At 42.1% G+C, this 21,937-nt stretch overlaps 2 protein-coding genes across 3 annotated transcripts in view; one reads left to right on the forward strand and one right to left on the reverse strand.

Annotated features, from left to right (window-relative positions):
- LOC133546463 (gastrula zinc finger protein XlCGF57.1-like) overlaps nucleotides 1–18,225 on the reverse strand; it is a 287,238-nt gene extending 269,013 nt beyond the window's left edge. Inside the window, exons 1-3 of one of the 2 annotated variants that reach the window (XM_061892218.1) lie at nucleotides 18,104–18,225; nucleotides 16,153–16,375; nucleotides 5,400–5,541 (exon numbers count right to left, since the gene is read on the reverse strand). In XM_061892218.1, coding sequence (XP_061748202.1) covers nucleotides 5,400–5,541; nucleotides 16,153–16,197 — 187 coding nt within the window. In that variant the 5' untranslated portion in view covers nucleotides 16,198–16,375; nucleotides 18,104–18,225. Of the gene's footprint in view, nucleotides 1–5,399; nucleotides 5,542–16,152; nucleotides 16,454–18,103 lie in introns of those variants that run through there. The other variant, XM_061892219.1, reaches the window with a different exon arrangement.
- The window catches only part of LOC133546481 (gastrula zinc finger protein XlCGF48.2-like), a 142,299-nt gene that overhangs the window by 82,489 nt on the left and 37,873 nt on the right, over nucleotides 1–21,937 (forward strand). The window lies entirely within an intron of this gene.

Raw genomic sequence — 21,937 nt, forward strand, 5'->3', positions numbered from 1 at the left:
ACAATGATCTTCACCCACCTTAAAACAAATCAGGAAGATTGGAGCATGTGGAAGGAAGTTATGACTGTTATAATTTTCCACCACAAGGGGGCGATGTTGGTGTCGATATTTATGACTAGTCATGATCAGACCCCGACCTAAAGGCCTACTGAAAGCCACTACTAGCCACCACGCAGTCTGATAGTTTATATATCAATGATGAAATATTAACATTGCAACACATGCCAATACGGCCTTTTTAGTTTACTAAATTGCAATTTTACATTTCCCGGGAGTTTCTTGTTGAAAATGTTGCGGAATGATGACGTATACGCGTTACGTTAAGGACTGTCAGGAAATATTAGCGCTGCGCACACACACAGCTAAAAGTTGTCTGCTTCAATCGCATAATTACTGAGAATTTTGGACATCTGTGTTGCTGAATCTTTTGCAATTTGTTCAATTAATAATGGAGACTATAAAGAAGAATGCTGTTGGTGGAAAGCGGTGGATTGCAGCTGTCTTTAGCACCGAGACACAGCCGGTGTTTCTTTGTTTGTTGTGAAAGCAGAGCGGTCAAGCGAACATGTTTTCTCTACGTCAACCAGCATGTTTTTGGATGGGAAAATGGTGATATATATCTTACTGAAGACATCAGTGGATTATTTGTCGTTCTGCAGCAGCTGTGAGCTTGGCTCCTCGGCTTCTCTCTTAGACTCGAGGTATGCCTTTACAATCTTTAAAACCTCACTAAAACACTATTAAAACAATAAGCAGATAAGGGATCTTTCAGAATTATCCTAGTAAATGTGTCTAATTGCATCTGAAACGCTCACACTGCCGTCGCCCGGAGCTGTCGCTTTTTTTTTTCCCTTTCTATTCCTTCACTTTCAATATCCTAATTCAAGAATCTTTCATCCTCACTCAAATTAATGGGGAAATTGTTGCTTTCTCGGTCCGAATTGCTCTTACTGCTGGTGGCTCCCATTAAAAACAATGTGAATATGTGTGGAACCCTGCAACTCGTGACATCACGCGCACATACTTCCGGTAAAGGCAAGGCTTTTCTATTAGCGACCAAAAGTTGCGAACTTTATCGTCGATGTTCTCTACTAAATCCTTTCAGCAAAAATATGGCAATATCGCAAAATTAAATGATGAAGTATGACACATAGAATGGACCTGCTATCCCCGTTTAAATAAGAACATCTCATTTCAGTAGAGATTTTCAATGAGATTTTCTTATTTAAACGGGGATAGCAGGTCCATTCTATGTGTCATACTTCATCATTTCGCGATATTGCCATATTTAGAATAGAACATCCACCATAAAGTTCACAACTTTTGGTCGCTAATAAAAAAGCCTTGCCTTTACCGGAAGTAGCAGACGATGTGCGCGTGACGTCACGGGTTGTAGGACTCCACACATATTCACATTGTTTTTAATGGGAGCCACCAGCAGTAAGAGCAATTTGGACCGAGAAAGCGACAATTTCCCCATTAATTTGAGCAAGGATGAAAGATTTGTGAATTAGGATATTGAAAGTAAAGGACTAGAAGAAAAAATGGCAAAAAAAAAAAAAAATGTGACGGCTCCGGGCGACGGCAGTGTGAGCGTTTCAGATGTAATTAGACACATTTAGTAGGATAATTCTGGAAAATCCCTTATCTGCTTATTGTTTTAATAGTGTTTTAGTGAGGTTTTAAAGATTGTAAAGGCATACCTCGAGGTCGGATGGCTGCGGTGAACACACTGTGTCTCAGAGAGAAGCCGAGGAGCCAAGCTCACAGCTGCTGCAGAACGACGAATAATTCAATGATTTCTCCGGTAAGATATATATCACAATTTCCCCATCCAAAAACATGCTGGTTGACGTAGAGAAAACATGTTCGCTTGACCGCTCTGTGTTAAAAACAAACAAAGAAACACCGGCTGTGTCTCGGTGCTAAAGACAGCTGCAATCCACCGCTTTCCACCAACAGCATTCTTCTTTATAATCTCCATTATTAAATGAACAAATTGCAAAAGATTCAGCAACACAGGTGTCCAAAATACTTTGTAATTGCGCGATGAAAAGAGACGACTTTTAGCCGTGTTTGGTGCTACGCTAACATGTCCCCTCCAACAGGTGATGTCACGCGTATGAGTCATCATTCCGCAACGTTTTTAAAGGAGAACATTATCAGCAGACCTATGTAAGCGTCAATATATACCTTGATGGTGCAGAAAAAAGACCATATATTTTTTTAACCGATTTCCGAACTCTAAATGGGTGAATTTTGGCGAATTAAACGCCTTTCTGTTTATCGCTCTGGAGGCGATGACGTCAGAATGTGACGCAGCTATTCGGCCATGCTATGGCTATGAATAGCGTCAATAGCTATTCGCTCAATAGCTTCAGTTTCTTCTTCAATACTTTCATACTCCAACCATCTGTTTCAATACATGCGTAATCTGTTGAATCGCTTGAGCCGCTGAAATCCGAGCTAATGTCGCTATATCTTGCTGTGCTATTCGCCATTGTTTGTTTATATTGGCAGCACTGTATGACGTCACAGGGAAATGGACAGTGGCATCGCAAATAGCAAAAATCAAGCACTTTGAAGCTTTTTTTAGGGATATTCGGAGACCGGCAAAATTTTGAAAAAAACTTCAAAAAATACAACATGCCACTGGGAACTAATTTTTATTGTTTTTAACCCTTTTGAAATGGTGATAATGTTCCCCTTTAACAAGAAACTCAAGGGAAATTTAAAGGGTAACATTATCACAATTTCAGAAGGGTTGAAACCAATAAAAATCAGTTCGCAGTGGCTTATTTTATTTTTCGAAGTTTTTTTCAAAATTTTACCAATCATGGAATATCCCAAAAAAGGGTTTAAAAAGCCTGATTTTCGCTATCTGTAAATCCAGCCGTCCATTTTCCTGTGACGTCACATAGTGACGCCAATACAACCAAACATGGTGGATAGAACAGCAAGATATAGCAACATTAGCTCGGATTCAGACGTGGATTTCAGCGATTTAGGTGATTTAACAGATTACGCATGTATTGAAACGGATGGTTGGAGTGTGGAGGCAGATAGCGAAAGCGAAATTGAAGAAGAAACTGAAGCTATTGAGCGAATAGCTTTTGAAGCTATTCGGCGATCGCCTTCTAACCAACGATTGCATCTTTTGACCACTGGAGCAACTTAAATCCATCGATTGGTAAAAGTTTGTTTAGCATAACATGTGGGTGGAGGGAAAGGCTGGAGGCAAATATAGCTACAAATGTACATACAGCTAGCCTAAATAGCATGTTAACATGGATTAGCTGGCAGTCATGCCGTGACCAAATATGTCTGATTAGCACATAAGTCAATAACATCAACAAAACTCACCTTTGTGATTTCGTTGTCTTTATCGTTGGAAATGCATCTGCTTTGAGTGTCGCAGGATATCCACACATCTCTGTGCCATCTGTCGTAGCATAGCTGTCGTCGGTAAAATGTGCAGAACAAACAAGGGACTTTCGCATCTTTTGACCACTGGTGTACTTGAATCCGTCAATTGGTATGTGTTTGTTTGGCATTAAATGTGGGTGGAGGGAAAGGCTGGATGCAAATATAGCTACAAATGAGGCATAACGATGCAATATGTACATACAGCTAGCCTAAATAGCATGGTAGCATCGATTAGCATGCCATGCTAATCGATGCACACGCCACGTAAGTCAACTTGAATCCGTCCCTGATCGTGTTGTTACACCCTCCGACAACACACCGACGAGGCATGATGTCTCCAAGGGACGGAAAACAGTAGTAAAAAAAAAAAAAAATAACAGAGCTGATTTGACTTGTGTGTGTAATGTGTTTGAGAAAATAGTGGATTGCTTCCCGTTGTAACGTCACAGGTGAAAGGTCATTGCTCCGACAGCGAACAATTGAAAGGCGTTTACATCGCCAAATTCACCCTTTTAGAGTTCGGAAATCCATTAAAAAAAACATATGGTCTTTTTTCTGCAATATCAAGGTATATATTGACTCTTACATAGGTCTGGTGATAATGTTCTCCTTTCAAATTGCAATTTAGTAAACTAAAGCGGCCGTATTGGCATGTGTTGCAATGTTAATATTTCATCATTGATATGTAAACTATCAGACTGCGTGGTCGGTAGTAGTGGCTTTCAGTAGGCCTTTAAATTTAACAGTAGAAGATGAGAGGCACTACATACAACATCAAATATACATTCATATTAAACATGCTGTGTTTTTAAAGTACATTTAGCACAATCACTAAGTGTTTTTAAATCCCTGCAGCTTCCATGACTGTTACACACTTGTGTTTACTGTCCTGACACTTATGCCGGAACATCTTATCACACACAGTGCAACTAAATGGTTTCTCTCCAGTGTGTGTTCTCATGTGTCTGGTCATGACAAGCTTTGTGGAGAAATGCTTCTTACAAACAGGGCAAGTAAAAGGTTTCTCGCCAGTATGTGTTCTCTTGTGTGCGGACATCTTAGGCTTTGTGGAGAAAGTCTTCTTACAAACAGAGCAAGTAAAAGGTTTCTCTCCAGCATGTGTTCTCATGTGTGAGGTCATGTTAGACTTTGTGGAGAAACTCTTCTGACAAACAGAGCAAGTAAAAGGTTTCTCTCCAGTGTGTGTTCTCATGTGTATGGAGATGTCAGGGTTTCTGGAAAAACACTTATTACAAACAGAGCAAGTAAAAGGTTTCTCTCCAGTATGTGTTTGCATGTGTGTGATCATATGCTGCTTTGTGGAGAAACGCTTCTTACAAACAGAGCAAGTAAAAGGTTTCTCTCCAGTATGTGTTCTCATGTGTTCGGTCATGTTAGACTTTCTGGAGAAATTCTTCTTACAAAGAGAGCAAGTAAAAAGTTTCTCTCCAGTGTGTGTTCTCATGTGTCTGGTCATGGCAGGCTTAACGGAGAAACTCTTCTTACAAACAGAGCAAGTAAAAGGTTTCTCTCCGGTGTGTGTTCTCATGTGTGTGGTCATGTGTTGCTTTGTGGAGAAACTTTTCTTACAAACAGAGCAAGTAAAAGGTTTCTCTCCAGTATGTATTCTCATGTGTCTTGTAAAATCACTCTTCAGTCTAAATGATTTCCCACATTCAGAGCAGTCAGAGTCTTTGTTGTTAGTGTGATGTCTCGTATCACCTTTGGAGTCATTTTTACTCTCCAAAGGTTCTTGAATGTGGTCACTGTGATCAGAAGAGTCTGACATCATGTGGTCCATGTCTGACAGAGGAGCAAAGATGCTGTCTGGTTCCGACTTTATATCTTCACAATGCTCTCCATCAGCTTCTGTGATGTGTTGACTTACAAGCTCCGCCCCTCTGTTCTCCTCACTTTGACTGTGATGAAGCTGTAAGGACTGAGCTTCCTCTTCATCATTATCCTCCACCAACCTTTGAAGCTGCTTCCACAGTTCCTCCTCTTCCTCTTTAATGTGGGAGGGGGCCTGTAGCTCCTTCTGTCCCACATTGGAGCTCCACTCCTGCTGTTTGGAGGGAATCTCTTCATGACTCTCTGCTGACACCTGCTGGACGTCTGCAGAACATAAAACACAAATGAGGTGTTACTGTATTGAAGTTTGCAGTATTCAAACTATTCACATGTGAGCTAGGCCAAATAGACAGTGATGGGCAAGCAACCTGGAAAATGTATTAAGCTAAGCTACAAGTTACTCTCCATTAACTGTAGTTAAGATATCCTCAGAGAATTGTAGCAAGCTACACTACACGCTACACTGCAATAGTAGCTTGCCACATCAAAGCTACATTTAACAGCATTTCTATCTATTGGCCCACATGTATAATATCAACGTTAATGTAACTGAGAGTGTACACATGGACCCAGTGAGGTTCCATTGCTGTTAACTATCTGTCATTCAGCTGGGGATACCTTACAACTACCTCAAGGGGTCCCCGCAATCCAATGTATGTATTTATTCATTTATTTTATTTCTACCATTCTTGAGAAACCATCAAGGAAAAGTAGCTTCCGTATGAGCAGGTGTGAACAAGTTAGGACATACATCATGGTCCCTATACGGAAAACCATTGCATCGAATAGAGAATGTCTCATTTGCACCCCTGGTGGTGAAATCCAACAAAATGAGGGTGGTCCCAAAAAGGAGGAATTTTTCAAATTGACTGTGTGTCAGTTTTGAATGTGTTCCCCTTCTGAGCAACGTATGAAATAACAAGTGTATGTAAGACATTGAAATGTGCCCCTTTTGGCCAAAATTATTAAAAAAAATATGTTTACACACACAGAGAGAAAGAGAGAGAGAGATCGTAATAACATCAAATAAATAATGTATCAATCAATGATTAGCCCTAAAACACTAGTGTCTCAAAGGGCTGCACAAACCACAACACAAACCACAACGACATCCTCGGTAGAGCCCACATAATGTAGAATAAAAACCAGTTAAAAAACAGAATCCAAAAGAAATTTACAAAAAGCTTATTTTTTTATATTGGAATAGTATGTATATATTAATAATGTTGTAAATATAAATCTTGATATATCTAAAAAGGGGGAACCTAAAGAAGTCGGCATTTTTCAGAGGTCTCAAGAAGGTCACACATACAATAATGTACAGTATGTGTGTATGTGTGTGTGTGTGTGTGTGTGTGTGTGTGTGTGTTTTGTACAAACCCTGTTTCCATATGAGTTGGGAAATTGTGTTAGATGTAAATATAAACAGAATACAATGATTTGCAAATCATTTTCAAGCCATATTCAGTTGAATATGCTACAAAGACCACATATTTGATGTTCAAACTCATAAACATTTTTTTTTGCAAATCATTAAATTTAGAATTTGATGCCAGCAACATGTGACCAAGAAGTTGGGAAAGGTGGCAATAAATACTGATAAAGTTGAGGAATGCTCATCAAACACTTATTTGGAACATCCCACAGGTGTGCAGGCTAATTGGGAACAGGTGGGTGCCATGATTGGCTATAAAAACAGCTTCCCAAAAAATGCTCAGTCTTTCACAAGAAAGGATGGGGCGAGGTACACCCCTTTGTCCACAACTGCGTGAGCAAATAGTCAAACAGTTTAAGAACAACCTTTCTCAAAGTGCAATTGCAAGAAATTTAGGGATTTCAACATCTGTGCTCCATAATATCATCAAAAGGTTCAGAGAATCTGAAGAAATCACTCCACGTAAGCGGCATGGCCGGAAACCAACATTGAATGACCGTGACTTTCGATCACGAATCTCTAAATGAAATCACCACATGGGCTCAGGAACACTTCAGAAAACCACTGTCACTAAATACAGTTGGTCGGTACATCTGTAAGTGCAAGTTAAAGCTCTACTATGCAAAGCGGAAGCCATTTATCAACAACATCCAGAAACGCCGCCGGCTTCTCTGGGCCCGAGATCATCTAAGATGGACTGATGCAAATAGGAAAAGTGTCCTGTGGTTTGACGAGTCCACATTTCAAATTGTTTTACGAAATATTTGACACTGTGTCATCCGGACCAAAGGGGAAGCGAACCATCCAGACTGTTATCGACGCAAAGTTCAAAAGCCAGCATCTGTGATGGTATGGGGGTGCATTTCCACTTCCTGGGAAACTGATCAAGGAGCTCTTTGTATTATTAGGTTCATCAGTGCTAAATATTATAAACTTATCACTTTCCTCGGGCACTGTTCCCCTAGCATTCAAAAAAGCGGTTATTCATCCTCTTCTTAAAAGACCTAACCTCGATCCTGACCTCATGGTAAACTACCAACCGGTGTCTCACCTTCCCTTTATTTCAAACATCCTCGAAAAAATTGTTGCGGAGCAGTTAAATGAACACTTAGTGCCTAACAATCTATGTGAAACCTTTCAATCCGGTTTCAGGGCAAATCACTCCACGGAGACAGCCCTCGCAAAAATGACTAATGATCTATTGCTAACGATGGATTTTGATGCGTCATCTATGTTGCTGCTCCTCGATCTTAGCGCTGCTTTCGATACCGTCGATCATAATATTTTATTAGAGCGTATCAAAACACGAATTGGTATGTCAGACTTAGCCCTGTCTTGGTTTAACTCTTATCTTACTGATAGGATGCAGTGTGTCTCCCATAGCAATGTGACCTTGGACTACGTTAAGGTAACGTGTGGAGTTCCCCAGGGTTCGGTCCTTGGCCCTGCACTCTTCAGCATCTACATGCTGCCGCTAGGTGACATCATACGCAAATACGGTATTAGCTTTCACTGTTATGCTGATGACACCCAACTCTACATGCCCCTAAAGCTGACCAACACGCCGGATTGTAGTCAGCTGGAGGCGTGTCTTAATGAAATTAAACAATGGATGTCCGCTAACTTTTTGCAACTCAACGCCAAAAAAACGGAAATGCTGATTATCGGTCCTGCTAGACACCGAACTCTATTTAATAATACAACTCTAACATTTGACAACCAAACAATTAAACAAGGCGACACGGTAAAGAATCTGGGTATTATCTTCGACCCAACTCTCTCCTTTGAGGCACACATTAAAAGCGTTACTAAAACGGCCTTCTTTCATCTCCGCAATATCGCTAAAATTCGCTCCATTCTGTCCACTAAAGACGCTGAGATCATTATCCATGCGTTTGTTACGTCTCGCCTCAACTACTGTAACGTATTATTTTCGGGTCCCCCCATGTCTAGCATTAAAAGATTACAGTTGGTACAAAATGCGGCTGCTAGACTTTTGACAAGAACAAGAAAGTTTGATCACATTACGCCTGTACTGTATATACCTTTATATACATATATACATACATATATACCTATACTGTATATACCTTTATATACATATATACATACATATATACCTATACTGGCTCACCTGCACTGGCTTCCTGTGCACTTAAGATGTGACTTTAAGGTTTTACTACTTACGTATAAAATACTACACGGTCTAGCTCCATCCTATCTTGCCAATTGTATTGTACCATATGTCCCGGCAAGAAATCTGCGTTCAAAGGACTCCGGCTTATTAGTGATCCCCAAAGCCCAAAAAAAGTCTGCGGGCTGTAGAGCTTTTTCATTTCGGGCTCCAGTACTCTGGAATGCCCTCCCGGTAACAGTTCGCGATGCCACCTCAGTAGAAGCATTTAAGTCTCACCTTAAAACTCATTTGTATACTCTAGCCTTTAAATAGACTCCCTTTTTAGACCAGTTGATCAGCCGTTTCTTTTCTTTTTCTTCTATGTCCCACTCTCCTTTGTGGAGGGGGTCCGGTCCGATCCGGTGGCCATGTACTGCTCGTCTGTGTATCGGCTGGGGACATCTCTGCGCTGCCAATCAGCCTCCGCTTGGGATGGTTTCCTGCTGGCTCCGCTGTGAACGGGACTCTTGCTGCTGTGTTGGATCCGCTTTGGACTGGACTCTCGCGACTGTGTTGGATCCATTATGGATTGATCTTTCACAGTATCATGTTCTCATAGTCATTATTGTCACCGATGTCCCACTGGGTGTGAGTTTTCCTTGCCCTTATGTGGGCCTACCGAGGATGTCGTAGTGGTTTGTGCAGCCCTTTGAGACACTAGTGATTTAGGGCTATATAAGTAAACATTGATTGATTGATTGATTGAAATTACTCAATGCAAGATGCAGAATTAGTAACACTAATAGAAGCATGTAAAGTAATGAAAGATCTAAAGGTCACAATATACACAGATAGCCAATACACATTTTCAACAGTGCACACATTTGCATAACACTGGAAGAATATAGGAACGTCAACAGGAAAACCTGTAAAACATGGAGAATTATTGGGAAAAAATGAGTAAAAGCAGTACAGCTACCAGCTAAAATAGCAATATGCAAATGTGCAGCACACACCAAAGGAGCAGACGCAGTGTCACTGGGAGGTGTGTTTGCTGACAGAGCAGCAAAACAAGGAACAGGAAAAAGAAATACACATTTACAATGACAAATTAGTGACATGAATAATGATATACTAAAATATATGCAACAACAAAGTACTCCAAAAGAAAAAGATAAATGAATAAAAAAAACAGAGTCACGTTGTACAAAGAATACATCTATGTATGTCCAGACAATACACTAATCGTACCAAACAATCAGTAGAAGTGGGTAGCAGTTGTGAGCCATAGGTGAACTTATGGCTCAACAGGAGGGACATGACTAGCCTCATATACAAGTACCATACTTCCATCCATTTCCATCCATTTTCTACCGCTTATTCCCTTTCGGGGTCGCGGGGGGCGCTGGCGCCTATCTCAGCTACAATCGGGCAGAAGGCGGGGTACACCCTGGACAAGTCTCCACCTCATCGCAGGGCCAACACAGATAGACAGACAACATTCACACTCACATTCACACACTAGGGCCAATTTAGTGTTGCCAATCAACCTATCCCCAGGTGCATGTCTTTGGAAGTGGGAGGAAGCCGGAGTACCCGGAGGGAACCCACGCATTCACGGGGAGAACATGCAAACTCCACACAGAAAGATCCCGAGCCTGGATTTGAACCCAGGACTGCAGGACCTTCGTATTGTGAGGCAGACGCACTATACCATACTTCCTATAGTTTAATTCATACAAAAAATTAAAAAATGTATACAACATCGATGCATGGATTTTATTGAACTGAATGAGAGTGAAGGAAAACATTATTGTCTGGTCATAGTAGATGCATTTTCAAAGTGGGTAGAAATATTTCCTAAAGGAAAAGCAGATGTGCTAACAGTAGCAAAAGCATTATGCAAGAGTTAGTAAAAATGTACAGTACATGAACCTTACAAGTACAACAGGACTAAGACCCTTTGAAATAATATTTGGAAGACCTTGTCAGCTCCCAAAATTTTGAAAAATCAATGAAAAGGAAACATTGGCATTCTCCAAGGGGGGAGAGAGGTTGTAAACAACTAAGACAGCAGTAAAGATAGTGGAAAGACCAAGCTGAGTACACTTAGCACATTGTAAAAAGGTCGTGTAGTGGGAAAAAAAGTATTTGGGATTGTATTTGTCTTATTAAAGGGACATGTTAACTAGCACACTACAAATTCCACTGTCACAGTTGTGTCAAAGTTTGATAATAATTGGTTCCTGTTTTGGCAATTAATTTGTTCCTTATGGCAGAGCAAGTAGGAAAAGCTACACAAATTGATTGTGTTGTATGTAAAAGCCCAGACAATTAGTCAAGATGAGTCAAAAAAGGTTTGATTGAAGTAATGAGCAAAACAAAATGTACCTGTAGCTAAAGAGACAAAACACAAACTAATATTTGATGAATATGTAAAATAATAAAATAAAATTAAAAAAAGCTAATTATACCTGCATTGACATGTACAACAGTTAGGAAACTTATCATAAGATAACTGCTTACACATAGCAAATGTATGAATATTTGTACAAGAATTGTTAACATGTCTGAACAGTTTTGATACCTGGACATTGGAAAATAACTAGACATGATGTAAACTGGCAAAGTGTTTTAGATCTAACTTGATCGATCCAATGGGTGTCCAAAGAAGTGTATCTGACGACTATAAATTGGTAAATTAAGTTGTAGCTGGATTTGAATCCTCCGTCTACTGGTGGTGTACGATTAACAAGAATGTTGATAGAATAAACTATGTCTACTAGAACGTAGAGGGATTAGAAAATTACACAAGCCGACTTGAAGCCGTCGCTGATCAACTCGTCGCCACCTTCCTTATGGCTTTTCAAAACCGTATGACGCTAGACATGTTGTTAGCAGAAAAAGGGGGCGTGTGCACAATATTTGGTGAACAGTGTTGCACGTTCATACCAAACTACACTGATGCAGAAAGTAGCCTGACCAAAGCACTGGAAGGCCTGCACACCCTTAACGGTAAGATTAAAAAGTACTCTGGCATAGATACATCTATGTGGGAGGGGTGGTTGGACGTGTTTGGCAAATACAAGTCTTTGATATTTAGTATCTATGGCCGTGTTCAGCAATACTGACGTTGTGTGGATGTTGTTATATTTCCTGTCTTGTGTTCTCTGCTTAACCGTCTTGATTACCACAGCGATTAGCCCAGCAGACAATAAAGCTGTTCAGATGCACTTTCTGGCGGACGACAGAGAAGATGAATCTGACGACGAGAATACCTACCTGGATGGTGTTCCTGATTTATTTCCAGAAATGTCATAATAAATAAAAAAATACCGGACAATTCTGCAAACTTCATGGCTGGCTCACATCGTGGTCACTCCGTGATCACTTACGACCGCCAGACACTTCTGGATGTGTATAGATCGGGCCATTTTGGACTGATAGACGCGTGCTTGCTAAACCTGCTAGCTAGCATGGGAATACTTCGGCGGCTACACCCAGCGGCCTGTGAAGCAGGGGAGTATAGTAGCAGCGGAGGCCGTCAACGGAGCAGACGCCAACGGTGTGATCGGAAACGCGGATGCCGAGCGGGGCTCTCCCTTAGAGATAGGGTGAGAAGCTCTGCCATCCGGGAGGAACTCAAAGTAAAGCCGCTGCTCCTTCACATCGAGAGGAGCCAGATGAGGTGGTTCGGGCATCTGGTCAGGATGCCACCCGAACGCCTCCCTAGGGAGGTGTTTAGGGCACGTCCGACCGGTAGGAGGCCACGGGGAAGACCCAGGACACGTTGGGAAGACTATGTCTCCCGGCTGGCATGGGAACGCCTCGGGATCCCCTGGGAAGAGCTAGACGAAGTTGCTGGGGAGAGGGAAGTCTGGGTTTCCCTGCTTAGGTTGTTGCCCCCGCGACCCGACCTCGGATAAGCGGAAGAAGATGGATGGATGGATGGATGTTTACTTGACTCACTTCCTGGGAAACTTATCAAGGAGCTCTTTGTATTATTAGGTCCATCAGTGCTAAATATTATAAACTTATCACTTTCCTCGGGCACTGTTCCCCTAGCATTCAAAAAAGCGGTTATTCATCTCCTCCTTAAAAGACCTAACCACGAACCTGACCTCCCGGTAAACGACTGACTGGTGTCTCACCTTCCCTTTATTTAAAAAATCCTCGAAAAAATTGTTGCAGAGCAGCTAAATGAAAACTTAGCGTCTAAAAACCTGTGTGAAATCTTTCAATCCGGTTTCAGGGCAAATCACTCGACGGAGACAGCCCTCGCAAAAATGACTAATGATCTATTGCTAACGATGGATTCTGATGCGTCATCTATGTTGCTGCTCCTCGATCTTAGCGCTGCTTTCCATACCGTCGATCATAATATTTTATCAGAACGTATCAAAACACTAATTGGTATGTCAGACTTAGCCCTGTCTTGGTTTAACTCTTATCTTACTGATAGGATGCAGTGCGTCTCCCATAACAATGTGACCTCGGACTATGTTAAGGTAACGTGTGGAGTTCCCCAGGGTTCGGTCCTTGGCCCTGCACTCTTCAGCATCTACATGCTGCCGCTAGGTGACATAATACGCAAATACGGTGTTAGCTTTCACTGTTCTGCTGATGACACCCAACTCTACATGCCCCTAAAGCTGACCAACACGCCGGATTGTAGTCAGCTGGAGGCGTGTCTTAATGAAATTAAACAATGGATGTCCGCTAACTTTTTGCAACTTAACGCCAAAAAAACGGAAATGCTGATTATCGGTCCTGCTAGACACTGACCTTTATTTAATAATACAACTCTAACATTTGACAACCAAACAATTAAACAAGGCGACTCGGCAAAGAATCTGGGTATTATCTTCGACCCAACTCTCTCCTTTGAGGCACACATTAAAAGCGTTACTAAAACGGCCTTCTTTCATCCCCGTAATATCGGTAAAATTCGCTCCATTCTGTCCACTAAAGACGCTGAGATCATTATCCATGCGTTTGTTACGTCTCGTCTCAACTACTGTAACGTATTATTTTCGGGTCTCCCCATGTCTAGCATTAAAAGATTACAGTTGGTACAAAATGTGGCTGCTAGACTTTTGACAAGAACAAGAAAGTTTGATTATATTACGACTATACTGTATATACCTTTTATATACATATATACATACATATATACCTATACTGTATATACCTTTATATACATATATACATACATATATACCTGTACTGGCTCACCTGTACTGGCTTCCTGTGCACTTAAGATGTGACTTTAAGGTTTTACTACTTACGTATAAAATACTACACGGTCTAGCTCCATCCTATCTTGCCGATTGTATTGTACCATATGTCCCGGCAAGAAATCTGCGTTCAAAGGATTCCGGCTTATTAGTGATTCCCAAAACCTCAAAAAAGTCTGCGGGCTATAGAGCATTTTCAATTCAGGCTCCAATACTCTGGAATGCCCTCCCGGTAACAGTTGGAGATGCCACCTCAGTAAAAGCATTTAAGTCTCACCTTAAAACTCATTTGTATACTTTAGCCTTTAAATAGACTCCCTTTTTAGACCAGTTGATCTGCCATTTCTTTTCTTTTTCTCCTCTGTCCCACTCTCCCTTGTGGAGGGGGTCTGGTCCAATGGCCATGGATGACGTACTGGCTGTCCAGAGTCGGGACCCAGGATGGACCGCTCGTCCAGAGTCGGGACCCGGGATGGACCGCTTGCCTGTGTATCGGCTTGGGACATCTCTGCGCTGCTGATCCGCCTCCGCTTGGGATGGTTTCCTGCTGGCTCCGCTGTGGACGGGACTCTCGCTGCTGTGTTGGATCCGCTTTGGACTGGACTCTCGCGGCTGTGTTGGATCCATTATGGATTGAACTTTCACAGTATCATGTTAGACCCGCTCGACATCCATTGCTTTCGTCCTCTCCAAGGTTCTCATAGTCATCATTGTCACCGATGTCCCACTGGGTGTGAGTTTTCCTTGCCCTTATGTGGGCCTACCGAGGATGTCGTAGTGGTTGGTGTTGTGGTTTTTGCAGCCCTTTGAGACATTAGTGATTTAGGGCTATATAAGTAAACATTGATTGATTGATTGATAATTATGAGGGAAAAATTGATGTTCAATCCTGAGTGTAAACATAGCTTGTTTCAAGGGAAGTTAAACAATAACTGAAAATCGCAAGAAGAAGTTATTAGGGATACGAAGATTATGGGGAATTTATTTGATAAACAGGGGGGAATATCAGAAGAATTCAGTGTAAATTATCAAATAAAACCTTGTATTACATTGTGTTCCTGACGAGAAGAAAAAAGGCTGGAGCTTTCCAAGAAGAATGCTGGACTTCCAGGCGGACAGATGGCAGAATCTGCCCAACTTCCAGAGGAACTCTTTTAAGTATTTTTACGAACCCTCTTTGATCTATTTCATGGGACTTTCTTTGATCTGTTCGGGAACCAAAGGCAATGCTGGTCATGACCCACTTCCATGAGGAAGCAGCTGTGGGAAGGAGGGGGGTGAAAATCAAATAAAGAACCACGAGAACGATCTTGGGGCAGAGCATGGTGCAGGATTTGTACAGGCAGTACAATGGCCATGCCTCTCCTCGGATCCGAGTATAAATTGAATTCTGTCTCTGTTTGATTCTTTGCCTTTTTGTCCTGTTTAATAGATGTCATCAATGTTTGAACCTGACAGATGGAGGTCTCGCAACTACGGTAAGCAGCTGCCAACTTCATTTTCCCCCGTAGAAGAAGAAGTACGTTTGACACCCCTGATGTAAAGGATGCATAACGTGACCCCAGCCTCTACTCAGTGGCCTAGTGGTTAGAGTGTCCGCCCTGAGATTGATAGGTTGTGAGTTCAAACCCCGGCTGACTCATACTATAGAATATAAAAATGGGACTCATTACCTCCCTGCTTGGCACTCAGCATCAAGGGTTGGAATTGGGGGTTAAATCACCAAAAATTATTTCCGGGCGCGGCACCACTGCTGCCCACTGCTCCCCTCACCTCCCAGGGCGTGATCAAGGGTGATGAGTCAAATGCAGAGAATAATTTCACCACACCAAGAGTGTGTGTGACAATCATTGGTACTTTAACTTTAACTTTACTGTTCCATCTATTCTATGCACCTTATAATGCGGTGTGCTTTATATATGAACAAAGTTTTAAAATAGGCCAATCATTGAAGGTGCACCTTATAATCCGGTGCGCCTTATAGTGTGGAAAATACGGTATATCTCCATCTTTAGTGATAAATGTGTCCCCCGGATGAACATGTGTCACAAACATTGTATTAGATGATATGTGGATGTTGTGCTTACTTGGACTGTGATGAAGCTGTGAGGACTCAGGTGGTTTGTCTTCATGCTCTTCAGTCTTCACAGAGACAACAGTCAGTGGAAACTTGCTGACATCAGCCTCCTCCTGCCCTACAGGACACTCTCCCTCCTGACTGATCCACACTTCCTCCTCTTCCTCTTTAATGTGGGGGGGCTGTGGATCCTCCTGCTGCTGAAGGGGACGTTCTTCTTGACGAGCGTTCATCTGTTGGACGTCCGCAAGACAACACAAACAAACTTCAGCTCAGATGTGTCAAATGTTTTTTAGACCATCAAATATAATATTTTCCAAGTGGACTGACACCACTTTGTGGTGATGTTCTTCTACACATGGAATAATCATCAGTTATTGATTATTATGAATTGTGTCATTGATCCTGTTTTCTGCATTTACATTAATTATCGTTTAAAAAGTAACAACTTATAGAAAACCTCCTGCTGGGATTTTAATACCGTCATGACTGCATGAAGTCAGTCTGCACGTATAAAAGTGTCATTGTGCTGCAGCATCAAGTGACGCCAACTGGCTCCTCCCACTACCAACCTACCAGCCAACCTTGACGTGCACCTCCAAAATAGTCCCACCTCACGTCAACGGTGACCAGGACTACAGAGCTGTGGTCGGTTGGCTTTACTTTTACGCGCAATATCCTCTACTTGTTCTCCATTACCTTCCTGCTTGGCACTCAGCATCAAGGGTTGTGATTGGGGGTTAAATCACCATAAATGATTCCCGGGCGCGGCACCGCTGCTGCCCACTGCTCCCCTCACCTCTCAGGGGGTGATCAAGGGGATGGGTCAAATGCAGAGGACACATTTCACCACACCTAGTGTGTGTGTGACAATCATTGCTACTTTAACTTTCTTCTGCGAAAGCAACATTTTTAACCCAACAGAAAACAAACAGAAGTGCAGCGAAGCACGTGGAACAAGTGCCAGTGAGTATGTATATATAAATATATACATATACACATACATATATATATATATATATATATATATATATATATATATATATATATATATATATATATATATATATATATATATATATATATAAATGTATAAATATAAACAAATATTTAGAATATTTGGGTACCTCATGTTTCGACTACAAACAAAATATTGATGCAAATTCATTTTGTCTGCAGTATATTAAAGCTATTTTTTAATATTTAACATTTATTTAATTAATATTTTAGTCCGACTGAATAAGCATTAATCACTTACAATTGTGCAAATAGTGTATTCTTAATAACAAACACCAGTTAATTTAATTTCCATGATACGTCCACCCAATGCAGCTGAGATAGGCTCCAACACCCCCCACCCCCCCTCGCAACCTCAAATAGGGACAAGCGGTAGAAAATGGATGGATGGATGTTATCAAGGTAATAGAAGTGCGTGCAAACATCATTTGTATTTATTGCTAATAAAGTTGACACCAACATAAAGCAGACCACTGCAATAATACATTATATTACACTGTCATTACAATAACAATAATTTTTTTCATCCTGTAAAGCATCTTTGAGTACACTGAAAAGTGCTATACCAAATAAAATGTATTATTATTATTATTATACCATGTGACTTATTCCAGACTTAAATTACGAGACGTTCGTTTCTTTCTAGTAACAAATATTTAATGATGTTAAGTGTGACTGTAATATACAACAGAAACAGTTAAAGTATTAAATAAGTCAATATAATTCTCATAGAGAACATATAAAATACACTCCTCCAAAAAAACAACAGTTAAAGTATTAAATAAGTCAATATAATTCTCACAGAGAACATATAAAATACACTCCTAAAAAAATGCTCGCATTTGCTACAAAGGCCTGCTAGCGGGCTAACGCTAGGACGTTAGCTTCGAACAACATATGAGGTAAATAAGATAAATAATATGAAAATATATCATGTATATTACCTCATAAGCCGCGTGTACAAGAGAGGAGTGGAATATATTCTTCCTATTGTTACACCAGCAACTCTTTTTTGTCTTCTGTGGCCGGGCGAAGGAAGTGTGCACCACTCACTATTGTCCCAGTGAAACACGTGTTTGAAGGAAGTGTGCACCACTCACTATTGTCCCAGTGAAACACGTGTTTGAAGGAAGTGTGCGCCACTCACTATTGTCCCAGTGAAACACGTGTTTGAAGGAAGTGTGCACCACTCACTATTGTCCCAGTGAAACACGTGTTTGAAGGAAGTGTGCACCACTCACTATTGTCCCAGTGAAACACGTGTTTGAAGGAAGTGTGCACCACTCACTATTGTCCCAGTGAAACACGTGTTTGAAGGAAGTGTGCACCACTCACTATTGTCCCAGTGAAACACGTGTTTGAAGGAAGTGTGCACCACTCACTATTGTCCCAGTGAAACACGTGTTTGAAGGAAGTGTGCACCACTCACTAGTGTCCCAGTGAAACACGTGTTTGAAGGAAGTGTGCACCACTCACTATTGTCCCGGTGAAACACGTGTTTGAAGGAAGTGTGCACCACTCACTATTGTCCCAGTGAAACACGTGTTTGAAGGAAGTGTGCACCACTCGCTATTGTCCCAATGAAACACGTGGTTGGCCAACATTTATTCCGGGGTTGAGAACACTTCGATGACGTCACACAGGAGGAAGCACAAAACAAGATGGCGTCTGGCGGAGATTACGTTGTTTTGGTTATTATGGTTTCTAGGTCTTAATTACAACGTACATGTGCACATGTGTGTCGTTTAACAGAGTAAACGTCGTTATTAATTGTTTGTATGCGGATACATTAGTCTGAGTGCACTTTGACGTGCTAGCCTAGCCTGCTGGTTAGCTTAGCTTGTTAGCTGCTAACAAAGAGAGGCGGAAGTGATCGACACATCAAAGCAGAGATCCAATGTAAGTGTAAAGTGTTTTTATTGTGTGAACATGTCTACATTACAAATGACGTGAGTGTTGGTGAGTCAGCGACTAACTGCTGCTGTTGAAGAAATATTTGTGATGTTAGAAAAAAAAAAAAACTACAGCAGAGTACAAGGAGGAACTTTGTCTTACAAAAGAGGAGAAGGAGCGACAACATCAACTACTGGACGCTGTTTTCAAGGAACATCAAGTTGTGTTACACATCCAGCCTTCCATCCCTCTTCTGCTTATCTGAGGTCGGGTCGCGGGGGCAGCAGCCTAAGCAGGGAAGCCCAGACTTTCCTCTCCCCATTCGCTTCATCCAGCTCTTCCCGGGGGATCCCAAGGCGTTTCCAGGCCAGCTGGGAGACATAGTCTTCCCAACGTGTCCTGGGTCTTCCCCGGGGCATACTACCGGTTGGACGTGCCCTAAACACCTCCCTGGGGAGGCGTTCGGGGGGCATCCTGACTAGATGCCTGAACCCCCTTATCTGGCTCTTCTCGATGTGGAGGAGCAGCGGCTTTACCTTGAGCTCCCCCCGGATGACAGAGCTTCTCAGCCTATCTCTAAGGGAGAGACCCGCCACCCAACGGAGGAAACTCATTTAGAATAGAATACAATAGACTTAATTGTCATTATATTTGCATATAACAATATTAAAGACTCCAGTTTAAGGTGCGGTAGTGGGAGCAAATATGGGGTCAAATAAATAACACAAGGGGTAATAAGGGAAAACTAACAATTGAAATAAACAGACCGCTTCGGCCGCTTGTACTAGTGATCTTATCCTTTCGGTCATGACCCAAATCTCATGACCATAGGTGAGGATGGGAACGTAGATCGACCGGTAAACTGAGAGCTTTGCCTTCCGGCTCAGCTCCTTCTTCACCACAACGGATCGATTCAGCGTCCACATTACTGAAGACGCCGCACCGATCCGCCTGTCAATCTCACGATCCACTCTTCCCTCACTCGTGAACAAGACTCCGAGGTACTTGAACTCCCCCACTTGGAGGCAGGGTCTCCTCCCCAACCTGGAGATGGCACCCCACCCTTTTCTGTACGAGAACCTTGGACTCGGACTTGGAGGTGCTGATTCTCATCCCAGTCGCTTCACACTCGGCTGCAAACCGATCCAGTTAGAGTTAAAGATCCTGGCCAGATGAAGAGACTTAATCCTGCAGCCACCAAACCGGATCCCCTCAACGCCTTGACTGCGCCTACAAATTCTGTCCATAAAAGTTTAGAACAGAATCGGCGCTTTGGTGGAGTCCAACCCTCACTGGAAAAGTGTCCGACTTACTGCCGGCAATGCGGACCAAGTTCTGACACTGATCATACAGGGAGCGGACCGCCACAATCTGACAGTCCGATACCCCATACTCTCTGAGCACTCCCCACAGGACTTGCCGAGGGACACGGTTGAATGCCTTCTCCAAGTCCACAAAACACATGTAGACTGGTTGGGCAAACTCCCATGCACCCTCAAGAACCCTGCCGAGAGTATAGACCTGGTCCACAGTTCTACGACCAGGATGAAAACCACACTGTTCCTCCTGAATCCGAGGTTCGACTATGCGGCATTAATGTCAAGTCCGCTCAATAATAAAAGTGTGCAATGACAAAGATGGTCATGTCCACGTACTTTGAGGGTACAAAAGAGGATTTTCACCTCCAGTACACCTGAATGGACCTTCCCGGGAAGGCTGAGGATGCTTCTTCATATTGACACAAATATAAAAAAAAACACTAATCTTATGATGGATGCTTTTGCAATTGTTTTATTTGATCTTTCACAACACCTGGTGGCCACAATAATTCATGAAGTCAAGCTCATGGCGCAGAATGTTGGCTAATGCGGACATGTTTGTTACTGTGTACGTATTAAGCAACTATAATTATTTGATATGCTTAAAAGTGCTGTTTTAGCTTAGCTGTTGTGTAGCTGCTAACTCCTGGCGTGTCCAAAGTGCAGCCCATAGCTATGTTTTTTACCGACAACGGGGAGTGTTGAAAATGTGGTATTTGCGTGTCGGTCCAATCAGCGGCAGCTACGCCCTGTTTCACTGGCACACCATTTTAAAGAGGAAGCGGTGGATTCACTGACCCCTCACATTAAAGAGGAAGAGGAGGAACACAGCATCAGTCAGCAGGGAGAGCATCTAGAAGGACTGGAGGAGGTTGATGTCACCAAGCTGCCAGTGACTGGTGTCCCTGTGAAGAGTGAAGATGATGAGGTGAAAGGTGAAAGTGAGGAGAGGGGAGGGGGGGAGCCTCCAAGCAGCAGCTCAACACAACACATGACAACAGAAGCTGATGGAGACCACTGTGGAGGATCACAAGCAGACAAGCTCTTAGCTCCACTATCAGATAGTGAGGACACAACGTCACACTCTCCTGACACTGATGATGAAGACTCTAAAGATGATAAGACATGTCACACTGACAACACTCACTTCACATCTTCTCTCTGTCACAAAACTTTTAAATACCAAAGTCGTCTGAAAAGACACATGAGAACACACACTGGAGAAAAAGCCTTTTCATGCTCAATCTGTGGTAAAGGTTTTACTCGAAGGCACTCTTTGAAAAGACACATGAGAACACACACTGGAGAAAAACCTTTTTCCTGCTCAGAATGTGGTAAATATTTTACTCTAAGGATCAATTTGAAAGTACACATGAGAATACACACTGGAGAAAAACCTTTTTCATTTTCAATCTGCGGTAAAGATTTTACTCGAAGGGACCATTTCAAAACACACATGAGGTTACACACTGGAGAAAAACCATTTACCTGCTCAGAATGTGATAAAAGTTTTGTAATAAATTAAAATTTAAAAGCACACATGAGAAAACACACTGGTGAAAAACC

This window comes from Nerophis ophidion, unplaced genomic scaffold, assembly GCF_033978795.1.
Source record: "Nerophis ophidion isolate RoL-2023_Sa unplaced genomic scaffold, RoL_Noph_v1.0 HiC_scaffold_30, whole genome shotgun sequence".
Classification (NCBI taxonomy): domain Eukaryota; kingdom Metazoa; phylum Chordata; class Actinopteri; order Syngnathiformes; family Syngnathidae; genus Nerophis; species Nerophis ophidion.